General features: G+C 42.5%; 2 protein-coding genes across 22 annotated transcripts in view; one reads left to right on the top strand and one right to left on the bottom strand.

Annotated features, from left to right (window-relative positions):
* Positions 1-26,350, top strand: part of CEP63 (centrosomal protein 63) — an 80,203-nt gene that overhangs the window by 47,424 nt on the left and 6,429 nt on the right. For 12 of the 21 annotated variants that reach the window (XM_084846938.1, XM_084846937.1, XM_084846934.1 and 9 more), the window contains one exon: positions 1,286-1,841. In XM_084846938.1, the coding sequence (XP_084703064.1) occupies positions 1,286-1,444 (159 nt within the window). In that variant the 3' untranslated portion in view covers positions 1,445-1,841. Of the gene's footprint in view, positions 1-1,285; positions 2,849-26,350 lie in introns of those variants that run through there. The other 9 variants (XM_084846922.1, XM_084846921.1, XM_084846926.1 and 6 more) reach the window with 3 other exon arrangements.
* KY (kyphoscoliosis peptidase) overlaps positions 11,528-26,350 on the bottom strand; it is a 40,549-nt gene continuing 25,726 nt past the window's right edge. Inside the window, exons 7-11 of the mRNA XM_084846944.1 lie at positions 25,595-25,703; positions 23,375-23,492; positions 17,670-17,858; positions 14,728-14,918; positions 11,528-13,054 (exon numbers count right to left, since the gene is read on the bottom strand). Of these exons, the coding sequence (XP_084703070.1) occupies positions 12,150-13,054; positions 14,728-14,918; positions 17,670-17,858; positions 23,375-23,492; positions 25,595-25,703 (1,512 nt within the window). The 3' untranslated portion in view covers positions 11,528-12,149. The remainder of the gene's footprint in view (positions 13,055-14,727; positions 14,919-17,669; positions 17,859-23,374; positions 23,493-25,594; positions 25,704-26,350) is intronic.

The following is a 26,350-nucleotide window of genomic DNA, read 5'->3' as shown; positions in this document are numbered from 1 at the left end:
TCTTTTATAGGGGTTTGCATGCATGCATATGCTGTGCTGAGATACGCCAGTACAGCACCCTGCTGTATACCGTGGATGAGCAGGCTCCTCCAAGGGAGGATCCAGATACTGTAATGGTAGCTCTTGCAGTAGAGCATCACATGGATGTGGACACAGGAAGGGCAGGTGGAATTTGAGGAGCCTCCCACAATATATAGTATTATGAAAATAACAATATGGATAAGGTGTTCCCCTACACTGAGGGACAAGAGTTTTAAAATGAATGCAGGTTTGTGATCACATGGACTAATTATTTTGTCTTCAGCAGGAGGGCAGGATGCAGGAATCAGTCTTGTGCTGAAACTAAATGTTTATACCAAGAGTTTTGACATGAATTTGATGGCTTTCTTTGCTACTATACTGGGTTATTAACACATTCACATGCAATGTAAATCTCTCTAGTAGTTCCAAAAGTGGCAGAATGTGTCCCCTTACTCTTCTGCACTTTACATGGGTTGTGTATGAACTTTTAATACGATCTTGCACTTCTTAGACTTGATTTTCACAAGGTGTGCCTTCTAGACTATATGGCTGCTGAGGTATACTGATGAGGGAAGTGAAAGGCTTGCAGCCCAATCCTGACCGTGTTGTTTTGGAAGTCAGTCCCATTGATTTCAGTGAGACTTTCAATCCCAGGAGCATTTACCTAGGAAGCCAAATGATCATCATTACTGTTTTCAGTTATGATTTCCAATATGTAACATCCTCGCATCCAATTTTAACATCAAAGTTTTTCAAAAGATGCAAACTTATACTTAGAAGCAAAGTCTAGTGAAATCAATGAGATTTGCTTTCAGTGAGATTTATTTCCAAGTAAACATGTTTGGATAATGGTAAAAACTATACATTCCATCATTTTTCACACTTTAACAGGGCTAAATATTTTTTTTCTGAAACAAAGTGTAAAGCGTAAAACCAAAATTGTCTTGCTATTGGTGCATCAGATGAAATACAAGTTTGAAATGTTCTTTATTATCTAAAAAGAAAATGTTCCTTTTCAAACTTAGTAAAAACAGATTGATTTTTAAAAAAATAATTGTAGCTATGGTTGTAGTTAGCATTGGTAATAGGAATTTCATTTGTATTTTAAGTATTAAATGCTAAAATGAAGCTTTACCTTTTAGATTTCTATCAATATACTGTAAAGTGGTGTTGATAGTGTAATGCATTCTTTAGAAAAACTTAGCATTAGGTCAGAAGTCTCCTTCTATTTCAGAGTCCTATTCAACATATCTTTTCTTTTTAGAACCCCCTGCCTACTACAAACATTGGTGCGATTGCTGCTAAGTTCCTGGAAGAGGAAGAAGTAAGATCCCACCATATTTTGGAACGCTTAGATGCACATATTGAAGAGTTGAAACAGGAGAGTGAAAAGACAGTGCAGCAGTTCACACACCAAAAGTAACATTGCTTCAAGGTCCAGGGATTGAAGAGGTGGCTTATTTAAATACTTCAAGTAATGGGTAGGGAGTGCCTGTGACCCAAAGACTCTCAGGAGCTAGCAAGGGGCTTCCCTTCTTATTTGTCATAAGCTGTTCAGCAATGGTGAAACCAAAGGAATGAAGTTGGTCTGGAGCAAAATATTCTGTCTGGTGGCAATAATTGCACTACTACAGATAATCTTTTTGGCTGCCTTAATTGTGTCCTGCTGCCCCAGAGCACGCAGTGACTTTCAGAAGGGAATGATGTAGCCTGCTGTACAAGGAAAATGTAAAGCTTATTTTATGTATAAATGTAAAAAAATAAAACGACACATACCCCATCATCTTCCTTTCATATCAATACAAACCATGCTGCTGACCATCTTGAGTGTCAGATAACCCTCTCCTTCTAAATTTGCTTGCTCTCTATTCCATAAAACATGTTCAACAGCCTTAGAAAGCAAGAAAAAGATTTGCAGTTTTGCTTCTTTTCTAGTCAACCTGTAATGTTGGTGAGTATTTCCTCTATTGGTCTCACTTGCATCCAAACACCAAATTAATGATTGGGTAGTGGTCCCATTGGGATTCAGTTTTATTACTGTATTGCTTTCATAGCTGTATATGAAAAATGGGCAAATAGCTATTGCTTGAAAAGAGAGGGTTATAGAAAATGTTGGGTCAGAAAGTGAATTCAATGCAAGTAATAAACACCTATACATGAGATCAGTTGTACATAGACAACAGCTGCCTTATGAAGTACTAAAGCAGCTGTTCATAGCCATAAGAGCAGATTTAGGAGGGTAGTTGGTGTGCCAGACAGCTTTTAAAAAGTTGTTTAGCTTCAGCAGGGAACACAGAACTTTAAAAAGTATGTCCTTGGGCAAAAACCAAGAAGCCAGGTGTTGTCCTTTCATACTCCCAACTTATCCTTTCTGCCTAGTGCTCTTTGGTAACTCACTTTGAATTACTAGTATGATTTCAAGCTTTTGAATGAATCTTATTTTCAGTGAAATTTCAGAAATGTGGAGACTTGTGCCACCTGAATCTTTGAAATAATTTCATTGTTCAGCTAAATTCATAATTCCTAGCTTTTCCTTTTCAAACATGTCTTTTAATCTGCAACATGGTCTAATATATACAACTTATGTTGCGTTTCTTCCACAAAATGCCCTTGTATGTGACCAATAATTCCCCTCCCCCACCGCCTTTCATAATGTATGACCTGACCTGAAGTCTCTTCCCTACCATAAACATAATATTATTCATAATCATTTTGCTCTGCTGGATAGTGATCTAGATAATATGTCATCTTGAGAAAGTGAACCACCCAGAGAGCTTCAGCTATGGGGTGGTATAGAAATATAATAAATGGAAATGAAATGAAAGTGAGGGATGTCTATATTTCTAGATGCAGTGAATCTTGGTGCCAAGTCCTGGGGATATTACAGCTGCTGGAGTGCTGGGCATTGCTTGGAGTTGTGCTCCAAGAGTATGACTTAACGTATGTCTTCAACTTATAGGTAAATCTCTATAGATCACTATCCTCTTTCCAGCTTACTGATGTGTGTGTGTTGTTTACTATGTTTGTTTTTTATGGCTTCTTGCCACTCTTCACCAACACTTTAGCCTGACACTGATATACAACATGAAATCAACCGCAGCATGAAGACATGCCAAAAGAATAACGTAAATTTTGATTTATACTATTCTGCAGGGATGGTAAATAATGCCTGTCATAGCACACACAGCATTTTATTTGGTTGAAAACTGTTTGTTTTCCACCTGCAACAAAATGAATGTGCTCTACCATTTCTTGTGTGAGAGTACCGTGTTAAATTTTGTGTAGAGAGACTGAAAGAACAGGAAACGTGTGCCTCTTGTCTCAAGCAGCTATGATTCCACTCTGTGGAAGGCAGGACGGGCAGGGAGAAGACTGCATTTTGAGCAAGACACTTCTGCTATAGATCCAGAATCTGAATGTACACAGTGGAATTAACATTTCCTACACCCAGCAGGTGAAGTCCATGAGAGTGACCAGCATACAAGTAACAATTTCCAGAGGGGTAGCCATGTTAGTATGTTGCCGCAAACACAACAGTCCTATCCCACCTTTAAAAACAAACATATTCATTATGGGATAAGCTTTTGTGGACCAGAGTTGCATCTGAGTGAGCTCTGGTCCATAAAACCTTATGCCTTAATAAGTTTGTTCATGTTTAAGGTGCCACCAGGCTTTGTTGTTTCAACACACAAGTTATGGATTCCTTCTAGCAGCAGTTTCAAAGGCAGAATTCTGTTGTTGTTGTTCAGTTGTTCAGTCGTGTCCGACTCTTCGTGACCCCATGGACCATAGCACGCCAGGCCTTCCTGTCCTGCGCTCTCTCCCGGAGCGTGCTCAAGTTCATATTCATTGCATCCGTGATGCTATCTAGCCATCTCATCCTCTGCCGTCCCCTTCTCCTTTTGCCTTCAGTCTTTCCCAGCATCAGGGTCTTTTCCAGGGAGTTTTCTCTTCGCATTAGGTGGCCAAAATATTGGAGCTTCAGCTTCATTATCTGTCCTTCCAATGAGCACTCAGGGTTGATTTCCTTTAGGATGGACTGATTTGACCTCCTTGCAGTCCAGGGGACTCGTAAGTCTTCTCCAGCACCACAGTTCGAAAGCATCAATTCTTCGGCGCTCAGCCTTCCTTATAGTCCAGCTCTCACAGCCATACATTACTACTGGGAAAACCATAGCTTTGATTAGACGGACCTTTGTCGGCAAGGTGATGTCTCTGCTTCTTACTATGCTGTCTAGGTTTGCCATAGCTTTCCTCCCAAGGAGCAAGCGTCTTTTAATTTCATGGCTACAGTCACCGTCTGTGGTGATCTTGGAGCCCAAGAAAGTAAAATCTGTCACTGCTTCCATTTCTTCCCCTTCTATATGCCAGGAAGTGATAGGGCCAGATGACATGATCTTAGTTTTTTTAATGTTGAGTTTCAAACCAGCTTTTGCACTCTCCTCTTTCACCCTCAACAAGAGGCTCTTGAGATCCTCTTCGCTTTCTGCCATTAGGGTGGTATCATCTGCATATCGGAGGTTGTTGATAATTCTCCCAGCACTCTCAATTCCGACCTCTGATTCATCCAACCCGGCATTTCTCATGATGTACTCTGCATATAAGTTAAATAAGCAGGGTGACAATATGCAGCCTTGTCGTACTCCTTTCCCAATTTTGAACCAATCGGTTGTTCCATCTCTGGTTCTTACTGTTGCTTCTTGACCCTCGTACAGGTTTCTCAGGAGACAGGTAAGGTGGTCTGGTACTCCCATCACTTTCAGAATTTGCCACAGTTTGTTGTGATCCACACAATCAAAGGCTTTAGCGTAGTCAATGAAGCAGAAATAGACGTTTTTCTGGAATTCTCTTGCTTTCTCCATGATGCAGCGAATGTTGGCGATTTGATCTCTAGTTCCTCTGCCTCTTCGAAACCCAGCTTGTACTTCCGGTAGTTCACGGTTCGCATACTGCTGAAGCCTAGCTTGTAGGATTTTGAGCATCACCTTGCTGGCATGTGAAATGAGCGCAATGGTGCGGTAGTTTGAACACTCTTTGGCGTTGCCCTTCTTTGGAATTGGAATGTAAACTGACCTTTTCCAGTCTTGTGGCCACTGTTGAGTGTTCCAGATTTGTTGGCATATTGAATGCAGCACTTTAACAGCATCATCTTTTAGGATTTTAAATAGCTCGGCTGGAATACTGTCATCTCCGCTAGCTTTGTTGTTACTAATGCTTCCTAAGGCCCACTTGACTTCACTCTCGAGGATGTCCGGCTCAAGTTCAGTGACCGCACTATCATGGCTATCAGGGACATTCAGATCTTTCCTGTATAGTTCTTCTGTGTATTCTTGCCACCTCTTCTTAATCTCATCTGCTTCTGTTAGGTCCCTGCCTTCTTTGTCCTTTATCATGCCCGTCTTTGCACAAAACGTTCCCTTGAGATCTCCAATTTTCTTGAAGAGATCTCTAGTCTTTCCCATTCTGTTGTTTTCCTCGATTTCTTTGCATTGTTCATTGAAGAAGGCCTTCTTGTCTCTCCTTGCTATTCTCTGGAACTCTGCATTCAGTTGGGTATATCTTCCCCTTTCTCCCTTGCTTTTCGCTTCCCTTCTTTCGTGAGCTACTTGTAAAGCCTCATCAGACAGCCACTTGGCTTTCTTGCATTTCTTTTTCTTTGGGACGGATTTCGTTGCTGCCTCCTGAACAATGTTACGGACCTCCGTCCATAGTTCCTCAGGCACTCTGTCTATCAGGTCTAATCCCTGAAATCTATTCCTCACCTCCACTGTATATTCAGAAGGGATATGATTTAGGTCATACCTGAATGGTTTAGTGGTTTTCCCGACGTTCTTCAATTTAAGCCGAAATTTTGCAAGAAGCAGCTCATGATCTGAGCCACAGTCAGCTCCAGGTCTTGTTTTTACTGACTGTATGGAGCTTCTCCATCTTTGGCTACAAAGGACATAATCAATCTGATTTCGATATTGACCATCTGGTGACGTCCATGTGTAGAGTCGCCTCTTGTGCTGTTGGAAAAGAGTGTTTGCTATGATCAGCATGTTCTCTTGGCAAAACTCTATTAGCTTTTGTCCTGCTTCATTTTGTACACCAAGGCCATGCCTGCCTGTTATCCCGGTGATTTCTTGACTTCCTACTTTAGCATTCCAATCCCCTATGATGAAGAGGACATCTTTTTTTTTGGTGTTAGTTCTAGAAGGTGTTGTAGGTCTTCATAGAACCGATCAACCTCAGCTTCTTCGGCCTCAGTGGGAATTCTGTAGTGATTTGCTATTGTGAAGCCCAAGACTTCAGAGCAGAAAATATACTTTTTTGTTAGTACCACGTAGACAAGATAAAAATTTTAAATTAAGTAATGAGAGACATGATGAGAGGTAGAGTGGCCACCTTTCTTTGCTACAACTTCTGTGACTTGTGAGTCAGGAGGTCAAACACTTTCTATGCCAAAGGGAATTCAGCAGCCATGGCACATGTATGATGTGTTCTGCTTGGCAGAGTTTGCTGTTTGAATGGAGTATAGCTATGACTGCTATAGTAGCCTCACCCACTCCTGGTTGTAAGTTCTGAAGTGTAGGAGGCCATCGCGTTTATCTCAGTGAGGCTAACAGTGAGAGCTGTGCCCTTCCATTTTCATCACCGGGTTGTTCCCCACATTGCATGAGGCAATTGTATCCTGTTGGGTAGAGGCGCCGTCAAGGCAGCATTGATGTCAAGCTGCAAGTCAACTAATTTCCTATGTGTATGTATGGTGTTCTTTAAGTTAAGTCCTGTATGTAATGGGTAGAAATCATGTGGAACCAATGGATACTGCACATTGTACAATGGCAGCTGTTTTTACCTACATTAGATGGAAGCAGCATATGTGTGTGGAACATTATCAACCAGAAGAAAAAAAGTTTAATTCGTAATAATTTGATTTGAAATATAAAATACACCTCCTTACACGCATGGAAGCAAGCATGTAAACTAAGACTGTTTACATGATTTAACTGGAGAGGAAAAAGTTGTGGAGCTGCAAACCCATGGTTGCTGAATTCCCTTTGGCATGGAAAATGTTTGACTTCCTGACCCACAAGTCACAGAAGTTGTAGCAAAGAAAGGTAGCCACTGTACTTCTCATAATGTCTCATTACTTAATTTTGAATTTTTATCTGGCTAAATCCAGAAAAAATGTCAAGTATGCAACCATAGAGTTCAACATAATTTCCTTTGTAGCATTCATAACTAGTCAAAGATGATAGTGCCTAAGCATCCCTCTTATAAATTGATCTTGAGCAAATTTAGCTATCCCTTGCACATGCTGGGAATCTCTTGTGATCCTAAAGAGGTACAAAAATATATATATTTTAAATCTTCCCTGCCTTGTGCCACTTCATGTATTTGCCAACAGTAACAGAGTTAGTCGCTGTTCTTTGATTCTGGGGAAACAGTAGTTCTTTCTTGGAAAGAGAGTTGTAATAACAGGTGCCAAGAACCTGAGACAGTTCTGTACTTTGGCAAGGCAATCTCATAGTCCCAAAATGGACAGCAATCTGAGATGAGCAAATTGCACAAGGCGGTTGGAATTCCTGTTCTTTGCTTCCCCACATATGTGGGATACAGAAAATGCTTGATAGAATTGATTGGTTAAGGATAATAAATAAACTCGGAAATATGTGTGGCTCATGGTCTACATCTTCAAAATCTCTCTTTAGTGGACTTAAATATGTGTTGAGACTGTAAATATGCATGTTTTGGAGTGGAGGATGGTTGTTTATCCTGGAGGGTGATGGCAAAGCTAGTGCAAATTTCTGAGGCACTTTTATCTGTGGCTGCAGGGTTTCTATACATTCATCCATGCCTTCAGAATTTTGAGCATCCCTTTGGAATAATCAGTTGGTCTTAACAGTTTTATAATTAATGAAGCTGGAGGGGAGTTTTGTCTTTGAACTGAGCCTTTTAATAATACCAAAGAGTTTCCTTTTTGCTTGCAAGGCTGAGCCAGATGTGCATCTTCTATTTACATACTTAAAAAAAATATTTTGGAAATCAACTTGCAGTATTTTGGTAGATTTAATTGGTAATCTGAACTATGAGCTCAGAGAAAGTTTAAGGATTGCACTCTGGCTAGTATTCAATATTACCTGCCCTCATCAGATATAGATGTTATCCAGCAGCCTGGCTTCGTTGTCCATTAAAATCATTAGAGACAAGCCTGCATCAAGTACCATCTTTGCGCTTCATACGATCTATTAGAGCCCAGAATAGGATCTTTTAGTATCGTGGTCCCTATTGTTAAACCCAGGAGGCCTAGCTGCCTGGATGTGGTAACGGGCTGGATGAAGACCAATATACTGAAGTTGAATCCTAACAAGACGGAGGTGCTCTGGGTACTTGTTCTCAGGTCTGGGAAATGTTTCTCCTGTTTGGGACTGGGTTGCATGTCCCCCTGAAAGAAGAGATGTGTGTTTTGGAGGTATTCTTAGATCTGGGTTTGCCTCTAGACTCAGAGGCCTTGGTGGTACAGAGTGTCTTTTGCTTGCTTCAGCTGGTTCACCAGCTGACGCCATTCCTGAACAGAAATAGTTTGGCCATGGTTATCTACGCTCCAGTAATCTTCTGGTTAGATTGCTGCAATGCGTCATACATGGGGCAGCCCTTGAAGATTACTCAGAAGCTTCCATTAGTGCATAATAGAGCTGCCAGCAGCTTGACTGGAAGGGCCAGGTTCATCATACATATTATGCCAACTCTGAAAGAATTTCATTGGCTGTCTATTTGCTTCTGGCCCAATTCAAGGTGCTAGTACTTGCCTTTAAATCCCTAAATGGCTTGGGCAGAGTGCCTCTTCCCATTGCTTTAAGATCTGCTGAGGCCTTCGTCCAGATGCCTTGTTTGTTGGAGATATGCTATATATCATTCAAGGAAAGGACTTTCTCAGTAGTGGCATCCCACCTGTGGAATGTCTTCCCTGAAAGAGGCTCATATAGCACCTATGTTGGCATCTTTTTGGTGGCAGACAAAAACATTCTTACTCATCTAGGCTTTTTAACTTGCAAACTTTTTAACTGTTAAGGATTTAAATGGTTTTCTAATATAAGTGAATGTACATTGCCCTGAAATCTTGATAGGATGAGGGGTGGTATATACATGTTTTTAATTAACTGAGCCCTAGATCATAAGCCAATAATGTTAATATTGGACTGCACTGTTGGAGAAATAATGTTGGACTAGATGGGGTTTGGTCTGATTTAGCAAGGCAATTCTTAAGTACTTTTGACTATTCTGATAGATTTTTTTCTACTGTTTTGAGCCATCTACATTCAGTACTTGAGGAAGGGAACAGTCCACCCTGAAGCAATTTCAATTGCTAGGGCATCTTCTGTCCCAATTATAGAGCTGGTTTTGCCAGCTAATGAGTTCTCACTGGCAGTGTTTAGAGGACACGATATGGTATATGGTATAATCCAATTTTAAGGATGATGGTCCTTCATTTAGAAGAGTGCACTGAATGGAAAATCCTTGGTGAGACCGCTGGAAATACATAACATTTTCCCTAGGGTGTATAGGTGGTACTTTTCGGTACTGGTCATAGTCAAGTCCAGTGAAGTCCACATTGTTGCTTGTTAACTAATTGTAACAATTGGGGCTTCCTAATAGAATCATAGAATAATAGGGTTGGAAGGGGCCTACAAGGCCATTGAGTCCAACCCCCTGCTCAATGCAGGTGAATCCAACCTACCAATACTAATGGTATGTATTAATACTAATACTGGTAAAAATCAAAGTGTGGTTGTTTCATCCAAAACACACATTTTGTAGCTCATTCTCCAAATAGGTTAGGGTGGTATACATTTTAATGCATGTTAAGTGGGCATACTTTAGTTTTAAAGCCAATCCAAGCTCCCTGCAGCATATTTCTGGGGTGTACATTCTGTGGTAAAAGGCATGTAACTGCCTTACAAGTTGTGTGGTGGAGGTACGCTGTGTAAGTGTGTGTGTGTGTGTATACTGTGTGTGTATAATTAATATAATATAAACTTGTATCTGCTGCTGCAAGGTATGAAGCAACCCCTTAGATGCTGTTCTCCAATGAATGCCTGAAGTTCTTAATACTTGTCCATATCTATGTTATCATTTTGGGAAAGCAAGAAAAAAGGGCAATTGTCACTCATTTGTTGGGGAAGTTATTTCTGTGGCCAGCAAGATTGTGCTTCTGTTGCTGTGCTGTCCCACCATTCCCAATACTGAAAACTCACCTTGGTTGCTAGGAAACTGCAGTTCTTTGAGCCCTTCTCCCTGCAAAATACGGTATCTAATGTAACTACAGCATGGAATGTGGATGCACAATGTATAAAAGTGAAACAGGCACATATTGGAGAGTTGTGACTCTTGAGAGAGCCGAAATGTTCCTTGTGCATCATTAAAAAAAAACACGTTTCCTTATTACTTACTCTTTAAAAACAATTCTTTGCTAGATGAGTGCTGTCCTTCTTTACAGCTGCTGAAAGCTCATCTTGCAATGTGGTTTAAATTATATATATATGGTCTCAGTTATGCTGCTCCACTATGTAGCTCCATCACTCTTCAGACCCAGTCAGGTATTGCAGCTGAAGTCTTTCCCTGAACTTCCTCCACTGGTTATGTACACAGCAGTACAGTTTAAAGTGGGTGGGTGGGGAGGGAGGGGCTTGTTTGAACAGCAGCACAGCCTTGCTGTGGGGAGATGCCAATCTTCCACTCTGCTCCCAAGCCTGCATAACAAGGATTGCAAATGGGAACTACTAGCTTACTCATGCAAGTTGCTATGGGGAACAGCAGTTGGGCATGTATCACTTGATCATCTGTATTAATACTTAAACTGGTGTCTATTAGTGACATCCAAGCAACGGAGCAGGAAGAACTAGTTATTTGAAAAGATCTTTTTTTTGGTGAGAATCTACAGTCCTGAAAAAGCTGCAGTAAAACAAACTATTTAATACTATGGTATTCTGGAAAGTGAATTGCTGATTTTTTTTGGCTGCGGCAAGAAATCCATACTGTTCAATAAATGTATGAAATGTATAATCAAAAATTAATGTTGTAGCACTGGAAAGACCTTCAGGGCTATCAAGTCAACTCCCTGCATATTTAATTTGATATACTTAAAAAAAGCAAAAAGCAAAATGTAGTCTATTTGATCACACAGTAGATTATATAGATTATAACTTCTATTTGAAAGACATTTATTTTCTCTCTCAGTAAAACCATAGATCGTTGGGGGATTTTTAACCTTCCATGTTTAATTTAAAGGATTCTCTATATAAATAGGGCACCTATTTCAATTATAGGTTTCTTTCTGTGGTGGTCACCAGAATTTGCTTTGGGCATCGTATTGCTCCAAGTCTTGAAAGCTACACTTTTTGAAGTGATATTTCCCAGAGCAAGCAATCTTTTGTGTACATTAGGTAGAATTAAATTGTCCTTTCCCCCAAAAAATGTTTCTTCAGCTTGATACTATTTATTTTAAAAAACACCATGGCCCAATGAGATAAAAACTAGTATTTAATTTCATTTAAGATCTGGTGTAAAAACTTATTTCGCAGTATCATTTCGTATTTATAAGACAATGAAGTGCACACAAGAAAGCTTTCACTTAGGATCTAAGTCTTAGATGATCCTGTAGCCACTCTCGCATTGATGCTCAGAATGCATGGTCCTTCACTTTTTCTGGCCCAGAATGAGTTATAGAATGCCCCCTTGTTGTTCGCGATAACATTTTTATTGAACATACCCATTCAGAAATCAGCAGTTATGTCCCAAAATGGTGGCTGGGTGAGTAGGCAGATGTGCATAATTGCCTCTTTAATGTGCTAGGCACATAGCACATAAATCACTATATTGAAATTAGTTATATGAAAAACCTTGTTTGACTTTACATGGGTAAGGAAGCTACATTTGCTATAAACTTCACTCAATATATAATACCAGTGAAAGGCCATAAAGGGAGTTTTGATCAAATTACACTGTTTTGCTGCTGCTGCTGCTTCAGAAGAGTGAGCATTGTCACCAAACTTTAGGGTGAAAGGAGTTGCTCAGTGTGGTATGGATTGTGGATATATCAAATACTGCTGCTCATGTGGGCAGATGAGAAGAATAGGAGTGGCCTCTTACTGTGGTTCTACTTCATATTTCAAAATGTGTGAGTAGAACTTGTGGTTAGCATTCTCCAGCACCATCACATACACTTCTGTGCAGCCAGAAGTGCTACAAGATCCCTCCCAGTAACCATCCTTATTCAGAGATAAGGGGTAGGTTTTTTCACATTGAACAAATGCCTTGGCAATGCTATGAAGCCTGAGTTTAAACTTGATGTTGCGGTTGGCTGGCAGCAATCCAGCTAGAGGCTCCACTAGTTCATAGCCTTCTGCCCACTTGCTATAATTTTGGGGGAAGACTGGCCACTTTACCTTGGTGTTTGGGCAACAGATGAGGTAGTTGAAGACATAGTTATAATTGCCCAGATCGGACTTCTTCTTAGCAAAAATTTTGAAAGCAAAATTCCCAGCGTGGGGAAGATGGATCTTAAAGTCTACCTGATTCCCTTGACAAACTTGCAAGATATGCCGTCTTCTTGTGTCCTCACTGGAACTTGTGTTGTCTGAATGAAGTGAGGCTAAAACACTCAAGTCTTTACTGAGGATGAAGCTGAGGTCACAGCGCCCTTCGCTGGTATGAATAATTGGGCCTTTTTGTGAGGGCTTGAGGAACCCTTGCCTCTCTGTGAACCAGCTGGGTCCAACAGGCTGATGGAGTTCCTTTGGAAAGCAAGCATTCCTGTCTACAGAGCTGCATTCTATGGTGTATTCAAGCACACAGTTGTAGACTTCATCTGATCCTGTGGATGGTTTGGCATAGATCTGTAGCTTATGACTCCCTGTTTTCTGCGGATAGAGCTCCAGATTCATCCCACTCCTCTTCAGAGTCATCAAGCTATACTCCTTCGCCCCTTTCAACTCAAACATGAACAGCAGCGGGGAACGGCTCTCCACCTCTACTGTTACTTTCCCATTTACTGTGACATGCAAATAAAGAAGGCTGGTTAGGATGTTTCCCACTATTTACTAAAAAACACAAATCAATCAAAAGGCCTGTAGAAAATTACCTGGAAAATGGAATATCCTGCTGTACTGTCAATCATTTTGTCAGTGAAAGGAGAATATTATGGTTGGCTGGCTAGAATTTGTCAAGCTTCTGTCAAATCCAAATTCACTCAGCAGAAATAGCAAGAGGGCTGAGGGTGGGGAGGTTTCAGTTTGGGGTACTTGTTGGCTGCTAATTTATTACAAATGCAATAGAACTGCTCATCTTTCTGGGAAAAGATGAAAGCATATATGGCTTTCAGTTACAGCTCTCAAGTTGCTTGCACTTTTGACTACAACTCCTTAGAAGCTGTCAGTATACAGAGTAGGGTTGGCGGAGAATTTCTCCCTGAAACTTTGGGGGGCCGAGCGCCAACGTGTTCGGCCCCCCGAACAAGTTTCAGGGAGAAATCCTCCGAACCCCCCCCCCGCACCCCCCCCGGGACAGGACTTACCTTCGCCGAATGTCCCTCCCGGCGGTGGGTCCGGCGGGCGGGAGCGGCAGCCGGTCTTTTGACCGGCTGCCGCCGCCGCCGCCATTGCAATAAAAGAAAAAAAACAAACGCCCCCTGATAGGCTATGTAACGATTAACGTAGCCTATCACAGCTAGATTTGCAAAGTCAGCTGTGATAGGCTACGTCAATCGTCACGTAGCCTATCACGGGTGACTTAAAAAAAAAAAAAAGTGTACGGATTATGGCGGCCCCCATAGGGAGCCGCCATTCCCGTTCCTTATTTGGTCGCTGTAGTCTACGTAAACATTTACGTAGACTACAGCGACTAAATAAGGAACGCGAATGGCGGCTCCCTATGGGGGCCGCCACTAGCGTACGCGCGCTTTTTTTTTTTTAAGTCACCCGTGATAGGCTACGTGACGATTGACGTAGCCTATCATGGCTGACTTTGCAGATCTAGCCGTGATAGGCTACGTTAATCGTCACGTAGCCTATCGGGGCGTGTTTTTTTTTTTTTAACTTTCGCGTTCGCAGCCGGGTGAGGCGGGAAGCCTCCTCCCCGGCCTGAATTTCGGCCGGGGCGAGGCGGGAAGCCTCCCCCCCGGCCTGAATTTCGGCCGGGGCGAGGCGGGAAGCCTCCCCCCCGGCCTGAACTTCACGGGGGGAGCAGCGAAGCGCCTCCCCCCCACCGCGAACGTCCTTCGAGGACAGGTAAGGGACTTTCATCCACCCCTAATACAGAGAAAGCCAAGAGAGTTCAAAAGAGAAGATTCCAAAATTAGGTTCTTCACTCTATAGTTAGGTTCTGAATGACACCAAAGGGAGTAAGTAACTGGGAGGTTCTGAAACCCAATGTACTTCTATGCACCCACATAAGGCTCTGAGTCTCAGATCCCCATTTTCTGAAACATTTTTGGAGTACTGCTTTGGATTTCACACAAATTGGGATTCCAAAGGTGAAAGTGATTATGCCCAAGAATTGCTGCAGAATTCTGACCCCTTGGTTTAGTCCCACTGAGATAATCTTTTAAAAGTAATAAAGCACCAGCCTAAATCCTAACCTTTCTTACTTTATTTTTTTTTCCTGCTAAAAGCTGGAACTGTTCCTCACGATAATATCGGTGTGTGGCAAGAGCCTTTACGACTGTACCTGTTTGAATAATTGGTGTTTCTGGACGTGCTGCCAGCAATCCCATCTTGTAAAAGTCACTCTTGTATAACATGTTGCGCTCAAACTGTTTTAATGTCACTGTTGGTTTGAGTAGCTGCCAGTTGCTGTTGTCTGGGAAATGATTATTAATAAATAGGGCGGGGTGGGTGAGGAAGTAAAATTCATTGTATCTGGAACAAAAAGGGAGAGGTTAATATATCATTGGCAAGGTACACAATTTTCTTAACTATTCAGCCTTGCACCAAAGCTAACTGAGTCTACAGTCCTAAGCATTTATCTGGAAATAAGCTTCACTGTGAAATCAATGGCGTTTGCTTCCAAGTATACATAGGGTTGGACCGTAAGAAGCACAGCAGAGTCCTAGAATGCAATAGCAAGAGAAGAGATGTGTAGAATTGAGGTTAGATCAATTTGGGTAAGAATACTGTAGAGTAGCCGGTGTAGGTGAGCTAGGTGATCTATTATAGTGTAATTTATTGATGGTCCAGATCAAACATAAATGTTACTGGCTTAATAATAGTTTGCATACTGGCTTCAAGACTTCAGTCCTAGTCTTTGGAAAGTAGAGTTTCCCATTATGTTTGAAATGGGAACTTTAGTTTAATGTCAGTTTACTAACCAGGATCTTAACATTAAGCTGCAGTTCCCCATTCTGGATGCAATGGGAAATTCTGGTCTAAACAGATGGGGATTGATGTGCTGAAGCTGGTGCACCAAAGGAGGTGGCAAGGGGCAACGCATGGGCCTGACACACATTCCGGGCTTAATAAACTATGTTTTACTATGGCAGGAAGGTTACACCCCAAAATGCCCACATTAGCTTGGCTTCCTTCCTGTTCTGGCTTCTTAAGAATTTTCTACAGGCCAGAATATGGTGGCAGTTTCTGCCTCAGATTCAGCCTAGCAATTGCTACTTCTGGAGAGGTTTGAATCACAGGCAGATTACCCTCTATGGAAGCCACAACAACTAGAGCCCCATTCAAGCATTGTTTTCTTGTGTAAAATTGACGCATGAGGTGGGTGAGAGCAGTGATGAGAATGCTAGCTCTGCCCCCTTCCGTCGCCATCCTTGCCGCCCTCTGCAGCTTGGAGGCAAATGTCAGCAGCAGAGAGCCTTCTCTACTCATGTAGGTAGGTTTCCCATATGATGTAGGCACCTGATTTTCCAGGGTTCTGAATCATGTGGGAAGCCTACATGAGTTACCAAGGTGTCCTGCGTCAGAGATTATTCCTCCGACTTGTGGAGCGTGATGGAGATGGAGGGGCGGGGCCAGCTTTCTCATCCACGCTCCCCTCCCTCAGTGTATTGATTCTACCCAAAAGAACAACACCTGAATGAGGATTATGTGCTCTGTAGTGCAGTTGATTTGAGGAGTGGGAAGACAGCAGAAGAGTGCATGCTTTTGTAGAACTACTTCCCTGTACTTGTATACAGGAGGAGCGACTGAGTCACAGACTTCATGCAAACAAAAGTCTGGTTATGCAATGGGACTTCCCAGTCCTCTCCTCCCTGCTGCAGCCCCCTGTGTGTGCCCCAAATCTACACTGGAGGGTCCCCCAATCTTCCAGAGGAGAGTTGGGGGAGCTGCAGGGGGGGAGGGGAAATGGCTCCTACAGCAGCTCCCTTCCATTGGTGGAATGACTCCATCAAGTACAACTCTAGGGCAACCTTCCCTAAACAGAAGCCCTCCAGCTGTTTTGGACTACAGCTCCCAGCATTCCCGAACATTGGCCATGCTGGCTTGGGCTGATGGGAGTTGAAGTCCAAAACATCTAGAGAGCATCAGGTCGAGGAAAGCTGGATTAGGGCCTTAGGATGTTAGTCCTTGTGTACTCCAGTTACGTGCTATCATATTCTATGGGTTTACCAGATTAGTAATTATACAGAATAGCAGGGGCAGTATTAAGGGTTCCAGCAGGGATTTAGGCTAAAAAGGTGGTTCAAGGACTCCGGTCTAGACAGAAAAAATAAATCTGTTGCTAACAAAATCCAACCTTTGGAATCTCTGTGATTCCAAGCATGCAAATTTGCTTCCACTTTCGATCTTATTTTGTATAATTCAAATTCTACTTCAGTAATTCATGGGGGACATGGAGGGAACTGCAACCCTTATCCTCCCAACTTCTCAGATTTCACCAGGTGTTGCCCACACACACTTACAAGCTTACCTTTGCAGCCTTGAGGGCTAGAAGCTTGATTTTTAGAAACAAAAGCTGGATGGAATTCTAAGGTTGTGGATTCTGCTCCGAATGACCTTTTAAAATGCAGCACAAGGGGGATGGGGAGAGAAGGCACTGTCCCTAGGCGCTGGGGAGTTAACTTTTCAGAAATATGGAACTGAGGAACTTAGGTGGTCAAGTCACCATTCATTCATGTTGATATACCCTCAATTTTTAACGGACTGCACCAAATCTAAGTGGCATGATATCTGAATTAATTTTCAGCAGAATCTAGTGAAAATATGTTTTGAAGCCAAAGCTTTCCTTAACTGTCTCATTCCCACAACCATTAAAATAAAAAGTAAATGCATTTTACCTGATATTTTATCTGTCACTGCAGTATCAGGAAAAACAAGAACACCAAAACACACTTTCTATAGATCCAAATTTCTTTTAAAAAAAAAAAATGGTTCTTTGGCCTTTAACACTTAAGTGTTCAAGACACATAACTTGGAATAGTGAAGTAAGTGCTCATCATGACTGAATAATGAAGACTGTCTCCCCCCCCCCCCCCAACATTTGTATATTTAAAAAATCTGAAACATGGCATGGATTTTCTTTTTTAAATAGACAAATATATGTGAAACAAACGAATCAAGTATTGCATCTTGGGCATTAAGGTGAATAAAAAGAGTTCACCTCTTTGCATGATCCAACCTTTATGCCCCAGAGCTATTGATAAGGGGGAAAGAGAACTGTACCTGAAGGTAAATTTGCTGAAGCAGTCATCAATGGAGCCACTGCCCCACGTGCTGTCCACCAAGTGCCACCTTCCATCAAGGTAAACGGCATTCCAGGCATGGTCATACTCTCCTGTAAAGGTCTGCCCAGTCTTGTAGCCATGGCCTTTGGAATAGCCAGATAAATTCATGCACTGCACTCCTGCAATGCTGAGGAGGAGAAAGGAAAGAAAGAACGCAGAAAACAGCATTTCATTTCAGAAGGGCTGCCTTTCTATCATTCAAAAATCACACATTTTGGAGTGCTTGGGTCTTTCATGCTCATTGCAGACTTCCATGAAGCACTCTCCAAAGGATGGCTATTTTCCTACATTACTATCTTTATGCAATAATAATCCTAATAAATATGTGTGCATCAACTTTTGCTTGTTGTGCTTGCCGATGTGTATTGCATAGGGTGTTACTTTAGGAAGAGACCGTTTATTAGCAGGTTGCAAACTATTTGGTGGATGATCGACTGCTGAAAACAGCAGCCTCAGTTTCGTGAAGAAAAGCAGGAGGGTCAAGATGTTTTCAAAGGTCCAAGTGGAAAGAAGGAAGTGGTCTGACTTTCCTCTCGGGGGGTTGGACTCGGTGGTCTTATAGGACCCTTCCAACCCCACTACTGTTCTATGATTCTCCCTATTCTGGAGCAATGGCTGTGGCAGTTCCATCTGCATGTTTCCCACCAGCCTCCAGCAGTCAGTCAGGATAATGCTGTAGTTATCTCCTTTTTTTCCTTCCTGCCCTCAAAGGAGGATGTAATATAAGCTGGAGCTGCTTGCAGTGATTCAGCACCTACATTCATAGCCTCTAGCAGGCAGTCCCAGCAATTGACCTATGTACTACAATGGACGCTAGCCTTAACCAGCTCGGAGGAACTTGTACAAATGCCATGAGCAAAGATATGCTGCCTAAAGCTCTTGGTACAAGTACCATGTACTGGTTTGTATTTGCCACTCCAGATTAGATTACCATAATTCGCGTTACATGGGTCTCCCCTTGAAGACAGTCTGGAAGTGACAACTGGTCCAGAACATGGCTGTGAGGGTTCGGATGGAAGCTGCTTGTCCAGATCATACTATACCTATCCAGCTTCACTGGTTTGCTTCCACACTCAACTCAAGTGTTGGCTTCGACCTTTTAAATAGGGATGTACAAAAGTCCCTTACTTGATCCTGAAGCTTGATTCGCGGTGGGGGAGAGGCGCTCCATCCCTCCCCCTGAAATTCTGGCCGGGGGGGGAGGCGCCCCGTCCCTCCCCCCTGAAATTCTGGCCGGGGGGGAGGCACCCTGTCCCTCCGGCTGCGAATCCTCCTGTCCTGCCGGGACGCAAATGGCGGCGGCTGTAGCCGCCGCCGTTTGCATCCCTGCAGTCAGCCGTGATAGGCTATGTAAATGTTTACATAGCCTATCATGGCTGAGTGAAAAAAAAACGCGCGTATGCAAATGGTGGCGCCCATGGGCGCCGCCATTTGCGTTCCTTATTTTGGCAAGTGTAGTCTACGTAAACATTTACGTAGACTATGGCGAAAATAAGGGGAACACTATTTGTGTTCCCCTTATTTTCGCCGTAGTCTACATAAATGTTTACGTAGACTACACGTGCCAAAATAAGGAACGCAAATTTGCGTACGCGCGGTTTTTCCCCCCCACTCAGCCGTGATAGGCTATGTAAACATTTACGTAGCCTACCACGGTGGTTTTTAAAAATCTAGCCGTGATAGGCTACGTAAATCTTTACGTAGCCTATCACGTTCGTTGTTGTTGTTGTTTTTAACTTGGAAATGGCGGCAGCGGCAGCCGGTCGGAAGACCGGCCACCGCACAGCCACCGCCGCCGGAGTCGCCGCCGCCAGGGACATTCGCACAAGGTAAGTCCCGTCCCGGGGGGGGGGTGCGGGGGGGGCAGACCGTTTCTCCACCAATTTGGGGGGCCGAATCTGTTGGCATTCAGCCTCCCCGAGATTCGTGGAGAAATTCTCTGACATCCCTACTTTTAAAGCCCTAAATAATTTGGGACCAGAATGAACGAATGAAATGAAATCACAGGAACCACATCCTTCCGTGTGCTCCTGCCTGGGACCCTCATTCCAGGTCCCAAGGCCATCTAAGATAAGGCGCATGGGTATCCAAGGAGAGGGACTTTTCAGCAGTGGCACCCAGGAACGGCTTCCTGAGAGAAGTGTATTTGGCTTCCTCACTGCTTGCCTTCAGGTGGGTAGTAAAGATGATTTTATTATAAGTGGGCTTTTGGAAGATTCTGATTTTATCATGCACCTTTTCTTCTATTTCTGCTGTTCACGTGTAAGTGCCATTGATTATGTAGGCAAAACAGCATCACCCATGTTCAGGAGGAAACTCAAGCTTGGGGTTTCCACAAGGATTGCAGAAGTACAAAAACACTTGAGGAAAATACCCTAAAGGGCAGGGGGACCCTAAAACAGCCCACTGAGGACTGAGCATGCTCAGTGGCCACAGAATGCCAGCTGACTGTTGGAGGGGAAAAATGGAAAGCCAGGGAGATGGGATGGAATGGACTGCCCTGGAAAGGGGTATGGCTGGCACACTGAACAGAAGCATGCCACAGTGTAACATTTTATCGCAGATCTCACTGTTTTATATTGCTGTGTTTGTTATTTTGAAAATGTGTTGTTTTTAGGTGACAATTCTCTCTTTTTTGGTATTTATATCGATAACTTTGTAAACAGCCTTACGTATTCTGGTTTAAGAAAAGACAATATAAATCCATCAGTAATAATAATAATGGACAATACTATATGGTGTACAGATGATCTAACCAGGTTCTTCTCTTTACTGTTAACAACTCATCAATAAGAAGCAAGTGGCTAGCAGAGGAATGGGAAGAGCTCCCTCGGCACTTAACAGAGTCAGTAGCTTGAACAGTGCGATGGTAGATGAAATTAAAGTTGTGGCAACATGGATTGAATGAAACAATTGGAATTGATTGCCGACGCTGATACAATCATTGCAGACAGTTCAGCGAAAGCATCTGCTCAGTGCATGGAGATGATTAAAAGCAAATAAGATGTTAGCCTGTGTTTCAAAAGGGAATAGAAAATAGGCTGGAAAACGTTACAAATTACAATGGTACTCTGTGAATGGCATGACCTTCCCTTCAACGCTGTAGACTGATTTGGTCACTTCAGTGTGAATAAAGGGAGTTGAAAGAAAAAGAACAAAAACAGGAAGGGCTTGGGGAAGGGGCATGAGGGAAGAGACTTACTTCAGCAAAGCATGTGGAGAAATGAGATAATTGTCTGTGATAAAGGGTATGGCTGGAGATGAGGCAAATCAATATAATCAATGAAAGAAGAAAATGGCCACTCAATTGGCTGGCTGGTTCTTTCCCAAAATGTCTCGTTGGGTCAACACTGATTTTTTTTTATTATTATTAAACTGCTGAAATCTAAATGTTTCTGCTTGTTGCCATTTTCCCCTGCCAAGCTGGTGTTTTGTTCGCCCAGTTAGAGCCGCCCTTAGTCAATTAATGCTGTTGTTGCAAATTGTGGGGTTGCCAACCCAGACAGCTGCCCAAGTCAGCAAGGCTCTGGAATTTGGGGCAGGTTTTGCCTCAATATGCCAAACTGGCAGTTCAGCATCATTTTAACAAATGTATTTAATGAGATGGGGCGGGGTTGATAATACTATTTATGTCAACAATAGAGATTGATGCTGTCTTGTCAAATCCATTTGTTTCTGAGACTATTTTTGTGTTAACAATTGAGAGGGGCAAGGGGGGATTTGTACTGTTCAATTCTTTCAGAGAATTTATTATCCTCCCTGAACATCCTTCATCTCCCAACTGTAATCAGCTCCTTGCCAGGCCTGCCAAGTAAAGCAGCTGTCGGAGCAGGCACACCACCATCACGTCAGTGCTCTTGGACTCTACTCAAGTGCTGAGGCAAAAACGTATCTGAGATTTGAACTCTGGATCATGTTAGAGGGTGCAACAGTCTTAGGGATAACGAGCCAATCTCAGGGCCTGGCACTGAAAATCCATTTCCCTAAAACCACTTAGATCAGAAATGTGATGCTCTCCATCCACCGTCATGGAGATGAATGGCTTGGAGGAAAATGTCACCATTGCTCAGATCAGGGGTGAGCAGACTTCAGGCTTGCTGGATCTACTTTATTTTTTACTGGAATGGCAAGATCCCCCAGCCAGAACCAAGTGCAAAGGGGCATACGCTTAGAATTAAAGAATAGGGTGCCTGTGAGCACATGCTGAGCCTAGGAATTTGTTTTCAGCACCTGAAGAACTGAACTCAACTTGGAGCCCTTTTACACAACCATGCACATGGGATTACCCCATATTTCTTAATTTCAGCAGCCTAATTTAGGTGAGAAAAGTTGTTCTGTTAGTGCTGTTAAATAACTGGGAGTCAGAAAGCCTTGCCAATCTATAGCAAATCACCCTATGGCAGTAGATCCTAACCTACTTTCTTCCCGACCCTAGCTTTGATGCATAGTGAGACAGTTATGAAAGGCTGGGAGAAGACCTTTTTGCTACATCAAAATTATCTCCCAGATCATTAGAATAGCAATTGTAGACCATTATTATGGTTAGCTTGCTCTTGCCAAGCTAATGTGCTCTTATTTTACAACCACTACATGTGATCACCCTCGAGGCTTCTGATCCAGAATGTGTCTCAATTCACAAAAGTCTCAATGCTTGCAGGGCATGCAAAAACCTAGCCAAGAGTACATTAGCTTCACCTCATGCCTTCATGCTTTTGGTTGGGAGACATAGTACAATTTTGGAGTTCAGTTTCAACTGGCCATTTGTCACTGTTTGCCATGGGAAAAAATAACAAAGGAAGTTGGGGTGTTCATTTCATTAAAAATAATTTAGACTGGATAACTATGTGAAGGCAGAACTCAGTACTGCCTTGATCCAATGGGAAATGGCCTTTTTTTCTATACAAGCCCTAATTCATAAAACCAAGTTCACAGGAAAGTTCTACTTTTGGAGGAGTTAGTTGGATGTTGACTGCCTTTATTTCATGAGCGGTCGGATAGAAGTTCTTCTGGCTGAACATCAGGAAAAGCTTCCTGACTATTACAGCAATACGACGATGGAACCCATTCCCTAGGGAGGTCATGGGCTCTCCCATACTGGAGGCATTCAAGACGAGGCTGGACAGCCATCTGTCAGGGATGCTCTGACTTGGATTCCTGCACTGAGCAGGGGGTTGGACTCGACGGTCTTATAGGCCCCTTCCAACCCTACTATTCTTTGATTCTAATAACAGGGCTTGCACAGCCAAATCATATGCCTGTAATTTATGAGTGAGAGTGCTCTCACTTGAGGCGCTCCCCATTTTTTGCTTGGGATGGGCTGTGTAGGACTGACTATAGTCTTCTGGGCTGCTGTCCTTTTAACCTTCAGATACTCCAGGAAAAACACAGCTTCTAACTAAATTATCCCCATGTACTCATCTGCCATTATGTTAATGCGATGTGAGCCTCAGCAGATGGCGCAAAGTAAATTGTGTTGGGGGTGGTGGAGCAAAATTGACCTTTCTAGGACTTGCTGCAATTCAACAGTACAGCTTCAAAATGATGTTCAAAATCCTACTTGGTGTAAACGGAGACAGAATTAGTACTCGGGTGACATGGCAATTGAATCTTTCTGTAGGTTTGATCATTCTGCTCTTAATGTACCTGCACATTTGTTCAAAAAGTCCGGCATATCCTTCGCAAATGCTCTTTCCACTCTGAAGGACATCCTTGGGCTTGAACGACTGCTGGTCTTTGTTAAAGAAGCCCACGATATCATATTCTGGGAAAAGAAAGGTGAAAGTTCAACCACACATGTAAAGCAAAACAAGCTATGGGAAGTCACAAAATTTGCTGTACCCTGGGGTATCTCCAACTACCAGGATCCAGTCAGTACAGGGCATGCCGACCTGGGCTGAGTAACAACAAAGTGTTCAAACGACATGCTTCCTCTATAATTGTCTGCCTTTTGAACCTTATCATATTTAAGGATGGATTAACTTTCAGCTTCAGTTTCTCTCAGTTGTTTATTAAATCTTAAATTCATTCTGTCCTCTTTTCTGCACTGGTTTGCGGAATAATTTTTTGAAAAAAAGTCCACACAAAATTTTGTATGCATTTTTTGCATATATCCCCTAATGCAGGCATTTTTCTATGCAATTTTTCTTAATATAATGCATTTTTGTACATTGTTTTCACAAACATATGCATTTCTGTGCACACTTCTCCCTATTCCCCCTAATATATATATATATATATATATATATATATATATATATACACACACACACACACACACACACACACACATACACACACACACACACACACACACACATATTTCTATGCATGTTTTGATCAGAGAACTGCATCACAAAATTCAGGGAAGTGTGAATACTGAAAGAAACTGCATTTCGGTTTGCTAATTGGTTCAGTAAGTGTGAACTAGATAGGTTTGTATTAAGAAACAAACTGGACAAATTTCTCTCCTATCCCTAATCATATGTCAAGATTTACTTTGGGAACAGATTTCTAAAGTCCCCAGTAATTTCTGCCTGCTAAACTTTCCTACTCTTTTCTGTCAGGGTCTTAAGTGTAGATATTATCTTTACAAATCTCCCCTTAAATTTGCAAACTTGGATTCTCTGTGCTGTCAGACTTCAACAGTTGTCCTCTAGGGCAATGTAGGATTTTCCAGAGCTCAGTGGAATTTTCTAGAACGGACATAGCAAGATCTAGCATTATTTGAGGGAATTGTGAAATAAATATGGTGCTGGTGCTGGGTTAAGAGGTGGTGCACCAAAATGCTAAAATATTATTGGTGGCTGGAGCACCAAGTAAGTTTTTTATTTATTTATTCTTTATTACATTTATATCTCACCTTTCTTCCATTGTGGAACTCAAGGCAGCCACATGGGGTTCCCTTTCTAAGCACTGACTAGACCTAGACCTGCTTAGCTTCAGCAACATCTCATGTGCCTTCAGACTATGCCTCAAGACCAACTTTTTGCATCTCCAAAAACATAAGGATACAGATTTGAAAGTATTCCTTCAAGCCCTTCTCTGCAATTGTGAAGGCTAGAAATTTGCTCTTTATTTCTGATATGAAGTCTAGGATTCTCATGACCACCATAAATGGTGTGATCCCCCTGCCCGCCCAGCTCTTACAAAGTCTCTAAAACTGCAGGAATTGACACCAGTGATAATAAACTATCCAGGTATACCCTTGCTGCTGAGTTTCAGGTGTCTAGCTGATGACAAGATGCAGGATTTCAGTCTATACCCATGCTGAGGCCCAAAATAGATATGCATGCTGTTGAATGTACCTTTCCAGTTACTTTTTTTAATAACCAAAAGCAATTATAGGAGGCTGAGAGTTTGCACAGAGGAGTGAGGAGACAGGAACTGTCTAACCCTTTCCCCTTTGGCCAGTTTCCACCTAAATTGCTACCCCAACTGTTTTTCTCTCTGCAGGGGAAAACGTATAGATACCAATACAAATTCAATAACCTGGCCGGACTCTTTAGTATGATGTCAGCTGTTGCTGAAGGGTGCTGTCTTCACGGCCAAATTTGGGTTGGGATATGAGATTCACGATGGCTCAAAGGAAGACAATATTTTACGTACGCGGTTCCTGGGAATGGACAATTCTTGGAATGGCAAATGAACATGTAGATGACTGAGTGGAGAACATTTCTTTTTTTCTTTCTTTGCTGGTTAAAAATATTTTACAGTTTCTCAGAATGCAGATTTTCCAGGCTTGCAGGCACCTTTCCTTCACATGCTCCCTCCCTATAATACCCACACCACGTGTTCAGTAAAATTTTAGAACCACCGTTCAGCATTCCCCACAGGTTCCACAGAGTGCAAGAGTTCTCTGCTTACCTATATGGTGGCATATCCACGTCCAAATGGCCCTAACTTTTTCCAGGTCAGTACGTGCTACACGGAGCAAGGTTTTCACCAGCTCCTCTATGCTGCTCTTGGCAGTTACCTGTATCATAAGGAGCAAAAAGATGGCTGGTTTCAAATTAGACAATACTATGCAGCCAGCAGGTTAACTTCCTTGCCTTCCTTCTAAATTCAGAGGAGTCCATACCAGTGGAGGCTGGTGGCTGTGATGTTAGTGGGTCTGTGAATCCCCTCTGGGTTCTAGTCAGAACCAGTCAGAACTTTAAAGGAGCTCTCCAAGGTGCTGATCCCTGTCACCAAAATGAGTCAAACACCTTGGAGAGCTCCTTGAGAGTTTTGACTGGTTCTGACTGAAATCCACTTCCCCACTGACATCGGATCCACCAGCCTCCACTGGTCCAGACATACATCTTGGTTTCTGTTACCTAGCAGAACCACTGGGTTGGCCAACAAAGTTCTTGCTATTTTTCACAAAAATGCATTTGCTTACACAAGTCTTCCCCAACCTGGCCCCTCCAGATGTTTTGGATGACAACTCCAATAATTCCTGACCATCGGCCATGCTGGCTGGGGCTGGCTGGAGTTAAAAGTCCAAAACATCTGGAGGGCACCAGGTTAGGGAAGACTCTGTCAGTGAATGGATTTTCTGTGAAAAATAGACCTTTTTTGGCCAAACTGCTGGATAGCGTTAGGAGCCAACATACTTTGTTTAGGAGCCTAATTTATTAG

The sequence above is a fragment of the Heloderma suspectum genome, chromosome 3, assembly GCF_057233095.1.
Source record: "Heloderma suspectum isolate Gila_16-S chromosome 3, 16-S_ref, whole genome shotgun sequence".
Taxonomy (NCBI): Eukaryota; Metazoa; Chordata; class Lepidosauria; order Squamata; family Helodermatidae; genus Heloderma; species Heloderma suspectum.
Note: the sequence above shows the minus strand (reverse complement) of the source record. Positions and strands in the feature narration are given on the sequence as shown.